This window comes from Lissotriton helveticus, chromosome 5_1, assembly GCF_964261635.1.
Source record: "Lissotriton helveticus chromosome 5_1, aLisHel1.1, whole genome shotgun sequence".
NCBI lineage: Eukaryota > Metazoa > Chordata > Amphibia > Caudata > Salamandridae > Lissotriton > Lissotriton helveticus.
Window position 1 is genome coordinate 1,091,996,661 of NC_136065.1, and position 13,308 is coordinate 1,092,009,968.

Below are 13,308 nucleotides of genomic sequence, written 5' to 3' on the forward strand. Positions count from 1 at the left end.
TTATGTGTTTTTCTTGACTACTCCTCTGAATGTATATTTATGCATCATGGGTAATGTGTTCTTTCTTAGACCCCTAAACGCTGTGTGATACTTAGGTGGTTTTCCTTTACTACTCCTCTGAATGTGTTTCATACATCATGGGTAATGTGTTCTTTCTTAGACCCCTAAATGCTGTGTGATACTTAGGTGGTTCTTTTTAGTACAGGTGGTCCTAATGAGGTCCTGGTCCCCTGCGTGACAGTCTCCTAAGGGGTTTAGGGTTGCGTAGGTGGTACTTACCGGTCCCCAGTAGTTACTGGATGTGATCTATAACTGTTACTTTGTGTTACAGTGAAGTTTATATACTTTTATTCTAATTTCTGACAAGTATTTCTATATCTGCAAAGTGTTGATTCAGACAGTGGCCCATGTGGCCCTGTCTTGTAAATAATCCCTTGTGAATATTGCCGTGCCAGTTGGCACAATGTACATGTGTGATTTCTATCTGATATGTTTTGACAATACAAAAGTTATTTTAATATAACCTTGTGTGGAGTCTCTTTTGTGGTGTGCCTAGAATGTTGTTGCTGTCGTGCGCTGACGCAAATGCTTTACACATCGCCTCCGAGTTTAGCCTAGACTGCCCGCGCCATGCTACCTAGAGGGCGAGCAGGGGTTATCTTGGCGTGTGACTTCCTTGCCCTGACTGGAATGGTGGTTTCTGCCTGGCTTTGGCATCAGCCTTAGCCTACCCGAAATAGCCGGTTATATATATATATATATATATATATATATATATATATATATATATATATATATATATATCCAACCAAAGCAGAGTCCCAAGTTAAGAAGTAAGCCTCGTGAAGGTAAAGTAAAACCCACTTTATTGGTGATGAACAGCCTGCCAGCAGGCTCATTCCAGGAAGCATAAGTGTCCAAAGTTTCAGACGCCAGACGCGTTTCAGGCGAAGTGCCTTTCATCAGTGGTGTTAGTTGGCAAATGCAGGCTGCAGGCGCTTACGGGAGAACACTCCGTCTTTCATCTCCCGCTCCGGTAGGCGTGGCCTCATATGAGGCATGCTGGGTGATGTAGTCTTCTCTCAATTATCCACAGTGGGCGCGCCTCCACGCCTGCGTGTAAAATCTGCCTAGTAAAATGTATCTTCCAGGGCTGTACCTGCCCCGCTTTGCGTGCTGTTCACCGGGGTACCGGAGCTTGCCTCCTCTGCATGATTACAGCTCCGCCTTCACTCCTTCATGGACAGCACTCAATGGATACCATCCAGGATCCGCCGTAGCGACAGGCTCGTTCTTGCGACCGGGAAGGCCGCTAATAAATCCAACCAAAGCAGAGTCCCAAGTTAAGAAGTAAGCCTCGTGAAGGTCCAAACGCGTCTGGCGTCTGAAACTTTGGACACTTATGCTTCCTGGAATGAGCAATGAGGAATGAGCCTGCTGGTAGGCTGTTCATCACCAATAAAGTGGGTTTTACTTTACCTTCACGAGGCTTACTTCTTAACTTGGGACTCTGCTTTGGTTGGATTTATTAGCGGCCTTCCCGGTCGCAAGAACGAGCCTGTCGCTACGGCGGATCCTGGATGGTATCCATTGAGTGCTGTCCATGAAGGAGTGAAGGCGGAGCTGTAATCATGCAGAGGAGGCAAGCTCCGGTACCCCGGTGAACAGCACGCAAAGCGGGGCAGGTACAGCCCTGGAAGATACATTTTACTAGGCAGATTTCACATGCAGGCGTGGAGGCGCGCCCACTGTGGATAATTGAGAGAAGACTACACCACCCAGCATGCCTCATATGAGGCCACGCCTACCGGAGCGGGAGATGAAAGACGGAGTGTTCTCCCGTAAGCGCCTGCAGCCTGCATTTGCCAACTAATGCCACTGATGAAAGGCACTTCGCCTGAAACGCGTCTGGCGTCTGAAACTTTGGACACTTATGCTTCCTGGAATGAGCCTGCTGGCAGGCTGTTCATCACCAATAAAGTGGGTTTTACTTTACCTTCACGAGGCTTACTTCTTAACTTGGGACTCTGCTTTGGTTGGATTTATTAGCGGCCTTCCCGGTCGCAAGAACGAGCCTGTCGCTACGGCGGATCCTGGATGGTATCCATTGAGTGCTGTCCATGAAGGAGTGAAGGCGGAGCTGTAATCATGCAGAGGAGGCAAGCTCCGGTACCCCGGTGAACAGCACGCAAAGCGGGACAGGTACAGCCCTGGAAGATACATTTTACTAGGCAGATTTCACATGCAGGCGTGGAGGCGCGCCCACTGTGGATAATTGAGAGAAGACTACATCACCCAGCATGCCTCATATGAGGCCACGCCTACCGGAGCGGGAGATGAAAGACGGAGTGTTCTCCCGTAAGCGCCTGCAGCCTGCATTTGCCAACTAACGCCACTGATGAAAGGCACTTCGCCTGAAACGCTCTGGCGTCTGAAACTTTGGACACTTATGCTTCCTGGAATGAGCCTGCTGGCAGGCTGTTCATCACCAATAAAGTGGGTTTTACTTTACCTTCACGAGGCTTACTTCTTAACTTGGGACTCTGCTTTGGTTGGATTTATTAGCGGCCTTCCCGGTCGCAAGAACGAGCCTGTCGCTACGGCGGATCCTGGATGGTATCCATTGAGTGCTGTCCATAAAGGAGTGAAGGCGGAGCTGTAATCATGCAGAGGAGGCAAGCTCCGGTACCCCGGTGAACAGCACGCAAAGCGGGGCAGGTACAGCCCTGGAAGATACATTTTACTAGGCAGATTTCACATGCAGGCGTGGAGGCGCGCCCACTGTGGATAATTGAGAGAAGACTACATCACCCAGCATGCCTCATATGAGGCCACGCCTACCGGAGCGGGAGATGAAAGACGGAGTGTTCTCCCGTAAGCGCCTGCAGCCTGCATTTGCCAACTAACGCCACTGATGAAAGGCACTTCGCCTGAAACGCGTCTGGCGTCTGAAACGTTGGACACTTATGCTTCCTGGAATGAGCCTGCTGGCAGGCTGTTCATCACCAATAAAGTGGGTTTTACTTTACCTTCACGAGGCTTACTTCTTAACTTGGGACTCTGCTTTGGTTGGATTTATTAGCGGCCTTCCCGGTCGCAAGAACGAGCCTGTCGCTACGGCGGATCCTGGATGGTATCCATTGAGTGCTGTCCATGAAGGAGTGAAGGCGGAGCTGTAATCATGCAGAGGAGGCAAGCTCCGGTACCCCGGTGAACAGCACGCAAAGCGGGGCAGGTACAGCCCATGAAGATACATTTTACTAGGCAGATTTCACATGCAGGCGTGGAGGCGCGCCCACTGTGGATAATTGAGAGAAGACTACATCACCCAGCATGCCTCATATGAGGCCACGCCTACCGGAGCGGGAGATGAAAGACGGAGTGTTCTCCCGTAAGCGCCTGCAGCCTGCATTTGCCAACTAACGCCACTGATGAAAGGCACTTCGCCTGAAACGCGTCTGGCGTCTGAAACTTTGGACACTGATGCTTCCTGGAATGAGCCTGCTGGCAGGCTGTTCATCACCAATAAAGTGGGTTTTACTTTACCTTCACGAGGCTTACTTCTTAACTTGGGACTCTGCTTTGGTTGGATTTATTAGCGGCCTTCCCGGTCGCAAGAACGAGCCTGTCGCTACGGCGGATCCTGGATGGTATCCATTGAGTGCTGTCCATGAAGGAGTGAAGGCGGAGCTGTAATCATGCAGAGGAGGCAAGCTCCGGTACCCCGGTGAACAGCACGCAAAGCGGGGCAGGTACAGCCCTGGAAGATACATTTTACTAGGCAGATTCACATGCAGGCGTGGAGGCGCGCCCACTGTGGATAATTGAGAGAAGACTACATCACCCAGCATGCCTCATATGAGGCCACGCCTACCGGAGCGGGAGATGAAAGACGGAGTGTTCTCCCGTAAGCGCCTGCAGCCTGCATTTGCCAACTAACGCCACTGATGAAAGGCACTTCGCCTGAAACGCGTCTGGCGTCTGAAACTTTGGACACTTATGCTTCCTGGAATGAGCCTGCTGGCAGGCTGTTCATCACCAATAAAGTGGGTTTTACTTTACCTTCACGAGGCTTACTTCTTAACTTGGGACTCTGCTTTGGTTGGATATATATATATATATATATATATATATATATATATATATATATATATATATATATATATATATATATATAGTTTCACGATAGGAGACAACATTTGTGTCGGCCGACACAAGCAGGAGCACACACACCCAAAGCCAGAGCAGCGAAACGCGTCTGTCAGCGTTGAGGTGGGAGGGGATCGTTAATGAAATAAACACCTATTTTTCCCGGACTCGCTGTGCAACGCGGTTCACCACCGCATACAGGAGGCACCCGGGACGTGTGGTTGCGACGACGGTGAAACCCTGTGTGTGTGTATATATATATATATATATATATATAATTTTTTTTTCTTCTCTTTTTTGTATTAACAAAGCTCAGGAAAATTGCAGACACAGTATACATAGCCAAAGTTACACCACAGGCAGACACCATTGTGCAGAAGTGATACAATCAATGCACTGAAGAATAGGCGGCAGACAACACCCTCAACTTGAGTCAGGATCTCAAGACCACCCTCTATATTTCCGCCAAAGCGCCCAGATTTCCCCCATTTCTTAATGGCCTACCTACTTTTATATACCGTTTCTTCTGCGCGTTGGCACCAGTCGAGGTCCCGCTTCCACTCCTCCAGCGTCGGAGGCAGAGACGCCCCACACTTTCTGGGAATGTTCCTTTTAGCCACTCCTGCAGCAAGAGCCAGCCACAGGCCCTGGTCTCTGGACCACTCAGCGTCAGTTGTAATCATCAATAGTAGCCACTTTGCATCTAGGGGAACAGTCATATCCACCACCCTGGACATGACCTCTACTACCTCGTGCCAGTAGTGTGCAATCTCAGGACATTCCCATAAGATGTGTAGGAAGGTTCCCTCCCCCTGACATCCCTGGAGCACCTTGCGTCCGAGATCTTAGCCCATGAGTACAGGCTGGTGCGCGGGTAATATGTGCGGTGCAGTATTTTGAGTTGGATCACTTTAAAGCGGGGGCACATTGCAATTTCTTTGGGGCTCTGAATCGCTTCCTGCCACTCCTCCTCGTCGAATGGCCCCAGGTCTTTTTCCCATGTGTCACGGAGTCTCGTCAGGGGGTCTTGTACATTGTTCATCAGCGTACAATAGATTGTGATGAATATATTTTTTTGATAAAAACTTACTGGGGTGTGGTACATTCATAAAAGTCTAGTACAACATCATCATTTATTGTGAAAGAAATAATCAGGTTCTGAACCAATACCCTGTAGTACTTACCCAACAGGACCACCTGTAGCTTTATAACTTTTAACCCATTGATCTTAATACTTCTTAAAAAGAGGCAGTAGGGCTGCACTGGCGCTCCTTAATTGCTAACCAGGCAAAAACAGTGGGTCTGCGCTTGACATCAGAGTGACTATGGACCAAGATGCTCCCAAAATGTTCTTACCAACTGTGTCAAGAGACAGGGTTTAGATAACCGTCTCTTGATGGTGCCATTTCTAACTTAATGAAGTGTGCCAAAAGAGAAGCTCAAAGATGGAAATCAACTTTGAACAAAATCAATACAGACAAAATAGAAGCATCACTATGGTATTGCTAGTGTAATGAAACAAAATGCATCACTCTCTACTTACATGTGTCAAGACATTCTGTTATAGTTGTGGCATCAATGAAGTAGCCCTCGCAGATTGAGCATAAGATGTATGGCTTCAACTCTCCTAAGTTAATCATGTCCTGGAAACAAACAACATATAAAAGTATGCATATTGTATCCGCTAGGCTCCATTGAACAATGTACAATAGACTCTGGGCTCCATTTTAAAGTAGAGAATGATAACTTTTTGAGATAAAGTGCATTTATGTTGTCTTGCTGCAACGTATTTACAAAACATGATATATTAATAATGAAAACAAAAATCAGCAAGCATACATTATAAGAAATGGTACTTAGAATTTCAATTTTAGGACTAGCGAGACATGTGTCTCTTCTTTACTGTATAATAATCAACTACATCAAAAGATCCACAAAGTTTTCACACAAAAGTATGAAGAGACAGGAACTCGCGGACAGCTGGTCTTAGAAGCTTCAGACATGTGGAACATGTGAGGAGCTATAGCAAGAAGATAATGCGAGGCACTTGAGACCCATGGGCCGCTGATGGGAGGATCATAGGGCATGTGGAAAGTGTGAGGAGCTGGTAGATTATATTGCGATAATCTTGGGGTACCTAGAAAGCTGGTGTGAAGAGATAGTGGGAGAGCGTACAGAGCTAAAAGCAAAAGGACCAGAAGCGACCAGGAGCTTGCAATGCCACATAGCACTCTGACCAACAGCAATATCAATCAATCACAATTCAACAGAACTTAAGGTCATTTGGATCACAAACAGCACGATATGCAAAGTATGCCTTGTTGCCGGTAGATGCTGTAGATACTAGTACCAGACTATAGTATTTAGTCTGTACCACTTTACGCATTACAGTATTTGGATGCCAGTAACTGCTCAAAACATTGTCAACAGAATATTTGTATTTCAATCAATTTATTTATAAAACATCCCTCTAGAAAAAAGAGCTGTACACAAGTTACATGAAACAGTAGAAGCAAATGTAGCTATAAATGGCAAAAGAAATTAGGATTTTGGAAATCAGTAAGTGCAATGTTACCTGTGGAGAGACTTGCGGCAAAACAGCAATATCAATAATGAACACAAATGGAGCTCTCTTTACAAACAGAATATTCTGAATGTTTAGCTTATTAAACTACTGAAAAAGAGAATGTGACAAAAGATTACCTGATGTGGATATCATGTTGAACCCATATGCTTAGTTTTTAGAGACCACTGTAATCTGATTTTCATTTTATTTAGTTGCACTGAAGGCAACTATGTCAAAACAAAGTTTACAGAATACAAGAATGCATAAGAACTACTCTTTACCTAGCACTGAGATTCTGGAAGGGTCGGCCCTCAGTAAGTACATATACTGATGGAATGTGCTGCCCACTGAATTAAAATATGAAGTTTACATCTGTTAATCTACTGGAATAGATACATTAATGGACCCAGACGCTGTTTCACTGTAACCTTTGCCAAAGATGAGGATGTGGGGTGGTAAGATTGTAGCCTTAATGATGCTTTCGGTCTCGCAGTTACCTATTGCAGTTTGCATTTTCTGAACAGAGGTTAAGGAGTCAAACAAATGTTTCTCCTTGAGCCATCTCTCTTCAGTTATTTATGATGTGCAAAGTAGCAGTAAGTGGGAATATAAAAAGCTCCCAATAAATGCAGTTTTGTTTCTGCTTACGTGCGATCTGAGGAATATGCTTCAAATTTGCCAGGTGCTACGTGCTATCTGACGAATATGCTTCAATTTTGGCAGGTGCTGGCAGTTCAAATCCTTCCCAAATTCATTTGCAGAAGTGCAAAAGAAAGCATAAGTTATTTTGGGCCAATCTAAAAGCAGCATTTCATATTTAAAGCCGGCAGACATTTTTTCACAACAAAAAGTACCCCAAACTTGCCATGTACATAGAACTTCACTCACACTTGACTCATTTTAAACCTCATTTAAGAACAAAAAAACTATTTATAAAAATACATACTTTTATACACAGAGGAGCTTTGGATAGCTCTCTGCACTCATAAATCTGTTCATACGCCATTCACATGTTGCTTCTGGCCAGCACAGCATAGAGAAATGGTCAGCACATATTATTATTTGGCTATCTTGCAGGGTGAGCAATGACATTTGACAATGACATTACCTGCTCATAAGTAGACAACTACCTAAAAAGGAGTGCCTGTTGGTGTCCGTGCTAGTGAGCTATCATGTATATTTATATATTAACCCACTTTTTTAATGTTTTTATTTTTTTACATATTGCATGTGGGTTACAAAACAAAAGTTGCTTTGTTGCTAAAGCTAGAGCTATTCACTCAGTTCAGTGTTTTTCTGAGATACGTGCAGTCCAAAACAATTGTGTGAGTTTGAAAGGGTTCATTTAAAGTAGATGTCTCACTGCTAGTAACTAGGCACTTTCTAATGAAACAATAATTAACCCACATAAAAAACGTCAGCAATAACCGAACACCGCACAAAAACAAAGCAACAACACGACAGAACTACATATTAATCCTCTACGTAATAGTACAATGAACACAACTGAGTGAAAGACAACACAATACACTCACAAATAAATTTCCGCTATACTGCACTTTTATGAAATGAAAATCATATGGTTTCAGTAATGAAATGTGGGCTGCACTTTTGGGACATTTTCAGGATATATGTGCCACTGACATATGTGAGTTATAGTTATTTACTCAGATCAAAAAATCTCACACTATAAAATCATCAATGCCAAGCACACATATTTGGCTATCATTCTGAGTCCCTACTAAAACATCATATAAATGTGCTGCAGTGAAAATATTTAATATAATTGGTTGGTCTCTATGAGATAAAGTCTTTAATTATGATGTTTCAGTGTACTTTTGGGAAGTAAAATAGTTCCTCATTCACTGCAAGACAGGCATTGGAGGCAGAATGATACACCAAATACCTAACTGCATGAGCGATAAATACTCCTCTAGGAAGAGACAGAGATCCCTCTTTGTATATCTTGAACTATTTAGACATTAAACTATTGGTAACCATACAGCATGCAGACAGCTGTACTGTCAAGAAATGCCCAAGAAGGTTCAGTAAAAACACTACAATTAAAAGGCCTTTAAGTCATTGTAGGAAATGACCATCTTTAGTGTAATGTCCCCAGATATGTTTGCCCTGTTCTGCAGGTTTTAGAACTTTTCCCCTACTAACTAGTAGTAAAATGCCTGTGCTCTTCCTTAAACATGGTTAAATTGACCAATTTCTAAATGGTATATTTAACTCGCCTAGAAGTCCCTAGCATATTGTGTACAAAGCGTACCCTGGGTCTGGAAGTTAAGTGCCACTACTAGACTCCAGCACCTAATATGCCATCCATGAGAGTGGCAAAGAAAACATGGCTTTTGGCCTACCTGTGAAGACTGCCTGTTGCTGCACTGCATACTGTTAAAATAATTCTTTTCGACAGGTATAAAACTCAATTTTAAATAATAGTAAGTCACTCCTAAGTAAGCTGTGTAGCCTACAAGGTAGGGTGCATGGTACTTAAAAGTGAGGCATGTAGAACATGAATATTACTGTGTCCCTAGGATGACAGGCCTTAAAAGCTATTTTCACTGTGCCTGACCTAGCCGTCATATGTAGAAAACTAGAGTACAAATAAAAATACAAATACTAGATCTCTGGAATGAGACCAGCCTGAAACAGAATTAAGCCACTAATATTTTAATAGTTATTAAACATTCATTTCAATGGTGAAGTCAGATTTGTTATAAATATTAAGAAAAAATTACTTTTTTTAAAAAGTTATCATTTACCTGCCTGAACTGCCTGGATGATAATGATCATAAGCCACAGCCAGCAGCTCTAAGCCTGTGCTCAGCTTGAATAGGTGTGAAATAGTTTTGAAATGCCTTCAAAGATCACACAACAGGTGGACCTGGATGGGCATAAATGACTCTTCAGAGCCCAACAGCATATGCAAAGGAGGCTGTGGGCCTCCAATAGACAGCACGGAGTTGATTCACATGTAACACTTGGGGCGCACTTGAAAGGGGGAAGATGGGATAACAAGACAATTATTGTGGATTCCCAGTCAGGTTCCTGAAGGACCCTGCTTTTGTTCTACCAGACTTCTGTCTCTAGACTGATTTGGGTTATAATTCTGCTTAAAATTGGATTTTGTTGTTAAATGTGGGAGGACACCAGTGTTACAATAATACACTCCTCACACCCACCCCCAGCGTCCACGTTTAGTGTGGCCTAAGACTTTCACCATCTTGAAATTTCCTGGATACTGCAAACAGGCCCAAAATCTGATGTAATACAAACATGAACTATTGCTAAAGTAGGTAGGGCAGAGCCTGGGAAATGTTACCACATTAGCTAGGGAGGGGTCAGGAGACATGTCCACACTTTAGCCTGTGCCTGGTATAAATGAAGAATCCCTATGCACTCTCTTCAGAACACTTTGTGACATGCAGAAGATCAGAAGAGAACTTGACTTGCTGTCTGTGATCTGATAGGAACCCTGAAGGGCTGGACCTGCCCCTCTTGCACCCAGGACAAAGAAGTGTCCTCGAAGGGCCAATTGTCTGACCTCCTGTGTAGCTATAGAGAGACAACAAGCTGCCTTTTCAAGGACGTATTGAGCTGACGAGTGGCAACTGGACCTAGACTAGGCCCTGCTGTTGGTCTTCGACACCCGGTGAAATTCAAAGTGCCTCCTTTGAGGTCCTAGGGTCCTTCAGAAGTATATTCCTGTGGTAGATTGGCACTTAAAGGACTAAGTCAGAAGGTAAAATCTTTGACCAGGATTTACCTGGCTGGTGTATCATATCAGCACTCCATCGAGGACAGCCTTAAATCTTACCTCGGTCCCGGTTTACCATAACCACAGACTATTCATGACACCTAGAGTTTTTTGGCACTATTCCTACTTAAACCTTTTTTAAATAATCATCTCTCTAGTTCTCCTTATTGGATTTTTATCAATTAGGTGTCATTTTATTAAATTGTACTTTATTTTTCTAATTTGGTTCAGGATTTTTTACTGTTTTGTATTTTGACTTTACTATTGTTCTGGTACTACATAAATAACTTTACACATTGCCCTGATTTGTGTCATAGCAACTAGGTGGTTCACCTCAGGTTAATTTAGTAACTTGGAGGGTTCATTCTGACAAGGGTTGTGATTAGCCCTTGAAGTGGGAGGCCGCCTACCCCAAATAATAATCTAATTTCTTACAGTTATCATTCAAAGCAGACAAACTTCTGATATTTGTGAGTTATGGTGAGGTACACAATCAGAAATCCAGCTTCCTCCACCCCGTGCCTTGCTCATGACATCATTCAAGATATCATGGATGACAAATTACATCTTGATGTATGCCGCGAACACCAAATATTTGTTGAGCTCACAGGCTTTTTTGAACTTGCTACTGTATTAATGAGTACTTCAGCTTTGAGGCTCAAGTGAGTGCAAACAAGTTGCTAATTTACTAATGTATGAGCATCATTTCCAGGGCACCAGCTACCAGACTGTGTTACTTTATATATGTTCGCTAAAATATGAAAAACTATTTTAAAGGTTCATGGCATAAAATGTGTACTTATTTTAATGTGCAAAAATGACAGGGTCGGAGGAGGAGCTTTGCGCGCATCCAAGATGGCCGCGTGAGCTTAGGGCTCCCGAGACCCTCGTAGCCCCCCGTATATATCCTGTCGTTTATCCTGTTTACTATGGAGTGCTTCCTGCAGCGGAACCGAAGGAGTATCGGAAACTGAAAACCGTGTCCCGAACGTTCCCCGGAAACCAGAGTTGCAGAATCGGAAAGTTTGAGGCCTGTTTCTTTCGGACGTCCCGTGCTTGAGTTGGCACTGTGCCCGAGTGGTAGTGCAACAACAACGGCTTTTGGTACCGGAAGTAACTGGCCCGGCCTCGCAATTTCATTTGGTTTCACTTTCGATTTCGCCTGGAACTCTCGGCGACCCCGCTTGGGTCCACTCCAGATCATCTGAGACCCTGGTAGGCGACAGTGGTCCTATGCTATGAGGACACTTCAACAGACAGCAGACCTCAGGAATCGAAATCGAGGACTTTGGCTGCGTGTCGCGCCAGTGACGGCGCCGCGGCCTGTGCTCCTTGCCGATTACTGGATAGTACGGAACTACAGAGGGCTAGCACGCTATCCTAAAGAGTTGACAGCAAGGGGCTTGATACCGGTCTAACTACAACGACTATCGAGCACTGTCGCCCCGAGCTGGACGACGAACATTGGATTGTCCCAAAATGGCGACCAAGCCGGAGGGGGATAAACGACAATCGAAAGCCGTTGGAGGGGGAAGGTATACCCAATCTAACAACATGGACCGGTATGCGCAAACGAGAGGGTCGCCGAGTGGACTGGGAAAATCACAAGAAGGCCTAAAAGAAACCTCTGTCCTGGAAGCGTAGCCGACATTACAAGACGTTATGGTCTCCATTGATGGGATCAAGTCCTCTCTCGGACAGAAGATGGAGACTCTGGCGCATAAACTGGACACTGTGTCTATTGAGGTAAATCTGATTCGGACAGACCTCACGAAGACGAGTGAGAGAGTGAAATCACTGGATATTAACCCCTTGCATGCGGATGACGGCCCCCAGCCGTCGTGCACTACAGTGCTCGTGTGCTGATGACGGCTGGAGGCCGTCACGTCCGCACCCGCGCTGAAATCTTCAGCACAGGAGCAGAATCGCGGCAGCATGGAAGGGGTTAAGACGGCTCTCCTTACGAATGATTTAACAGAATTACAATCGGAAGTTCGGACTCTGACGGCCTCGAATGACCTGACTATCCATAGACTGGAGGATTTTGAAGGGCGAGCCCGGAGGAACAACGTACGTATTATTGGTGAGCCGGACAAGGCGGAGGGACAGGCTGCGGACCTCTTCGTCAAAGATGTTAATTTTTTGTTTTGTTTTTGTGTTTTTTGTGTTTTTGCAAGCCATTGTATTCCAAGATTGCTTATTGATGGGGCAGGGATTGGAGGAGGGTTGGGCCTTTTTTATGTTCTTATGATGAGGGGTAGGGGGTTGCGAGTATTAAGTTGGAATGTGAATGGGCTGGGGGATAAAATCAAATGCAGTGTGGTCCTGCAATTTCTCAAAAGACACTCCCCGGATGTAGTTCTACTTCAGGAGACTCATCTGGTAGGGAATGCATGTAAGGCGATGCATAGAAGGGGCTATCGGCTGGTAGCACATGCTGGATTTACTTCGGGGTCCCGGGGGGTTGGGATCCTCCTTAGAAATTCTCTCCCGTTTGTAGTTGACTCCATCATCGCAGATGAGAGGGGTCGATATATAGCGGTGTCAGGACGTTGGGAGGGATATACTCTCTCCTTGGTCTCGATTTATGTCCCCCCGGGTCTGCAAACCACTACCTATACTGAATTGGGGAAGATTGTTTTAGATCTTCCCAGAGGGTTGTTGATTCTGGGTGGGGACTTCAATGCTGTAGTCGCCGACACCATGGACAGGTCTCCGCCCCGTGATGTGGGACGGGCACAAAGATGGCTTCCTGACTTCCTGGAGGCTCTGGGTCTGGTAGATAGCTGGAGATTGTTCCATCCTAATCAGCGACAGTATACCTTCC

General features: G+C 44.9%; 1 protein-coding gene across 1 annotated transcript in view; it reads right to left on the reverse strand.

Moving 5' to 3' along the window:
• The window catches only part of PCGF6 (polycomb group ring finger 6), a 287,484-nt gene that overhangs the window by 268,667 nt on the left and 5,509 nt on the right, over nt 1-13,308 (reverse strand). The window contains exon 2 of the mRNA XM_078643692.1: nt 5,693-5,792. Coding sequence (XP_078499818.1) covers nt 5,693-5,792 — 100 coding nt within the window. The remainder of the gene's footprint in view (nt 1-5,692; nt 5,793-13,308) is intronic.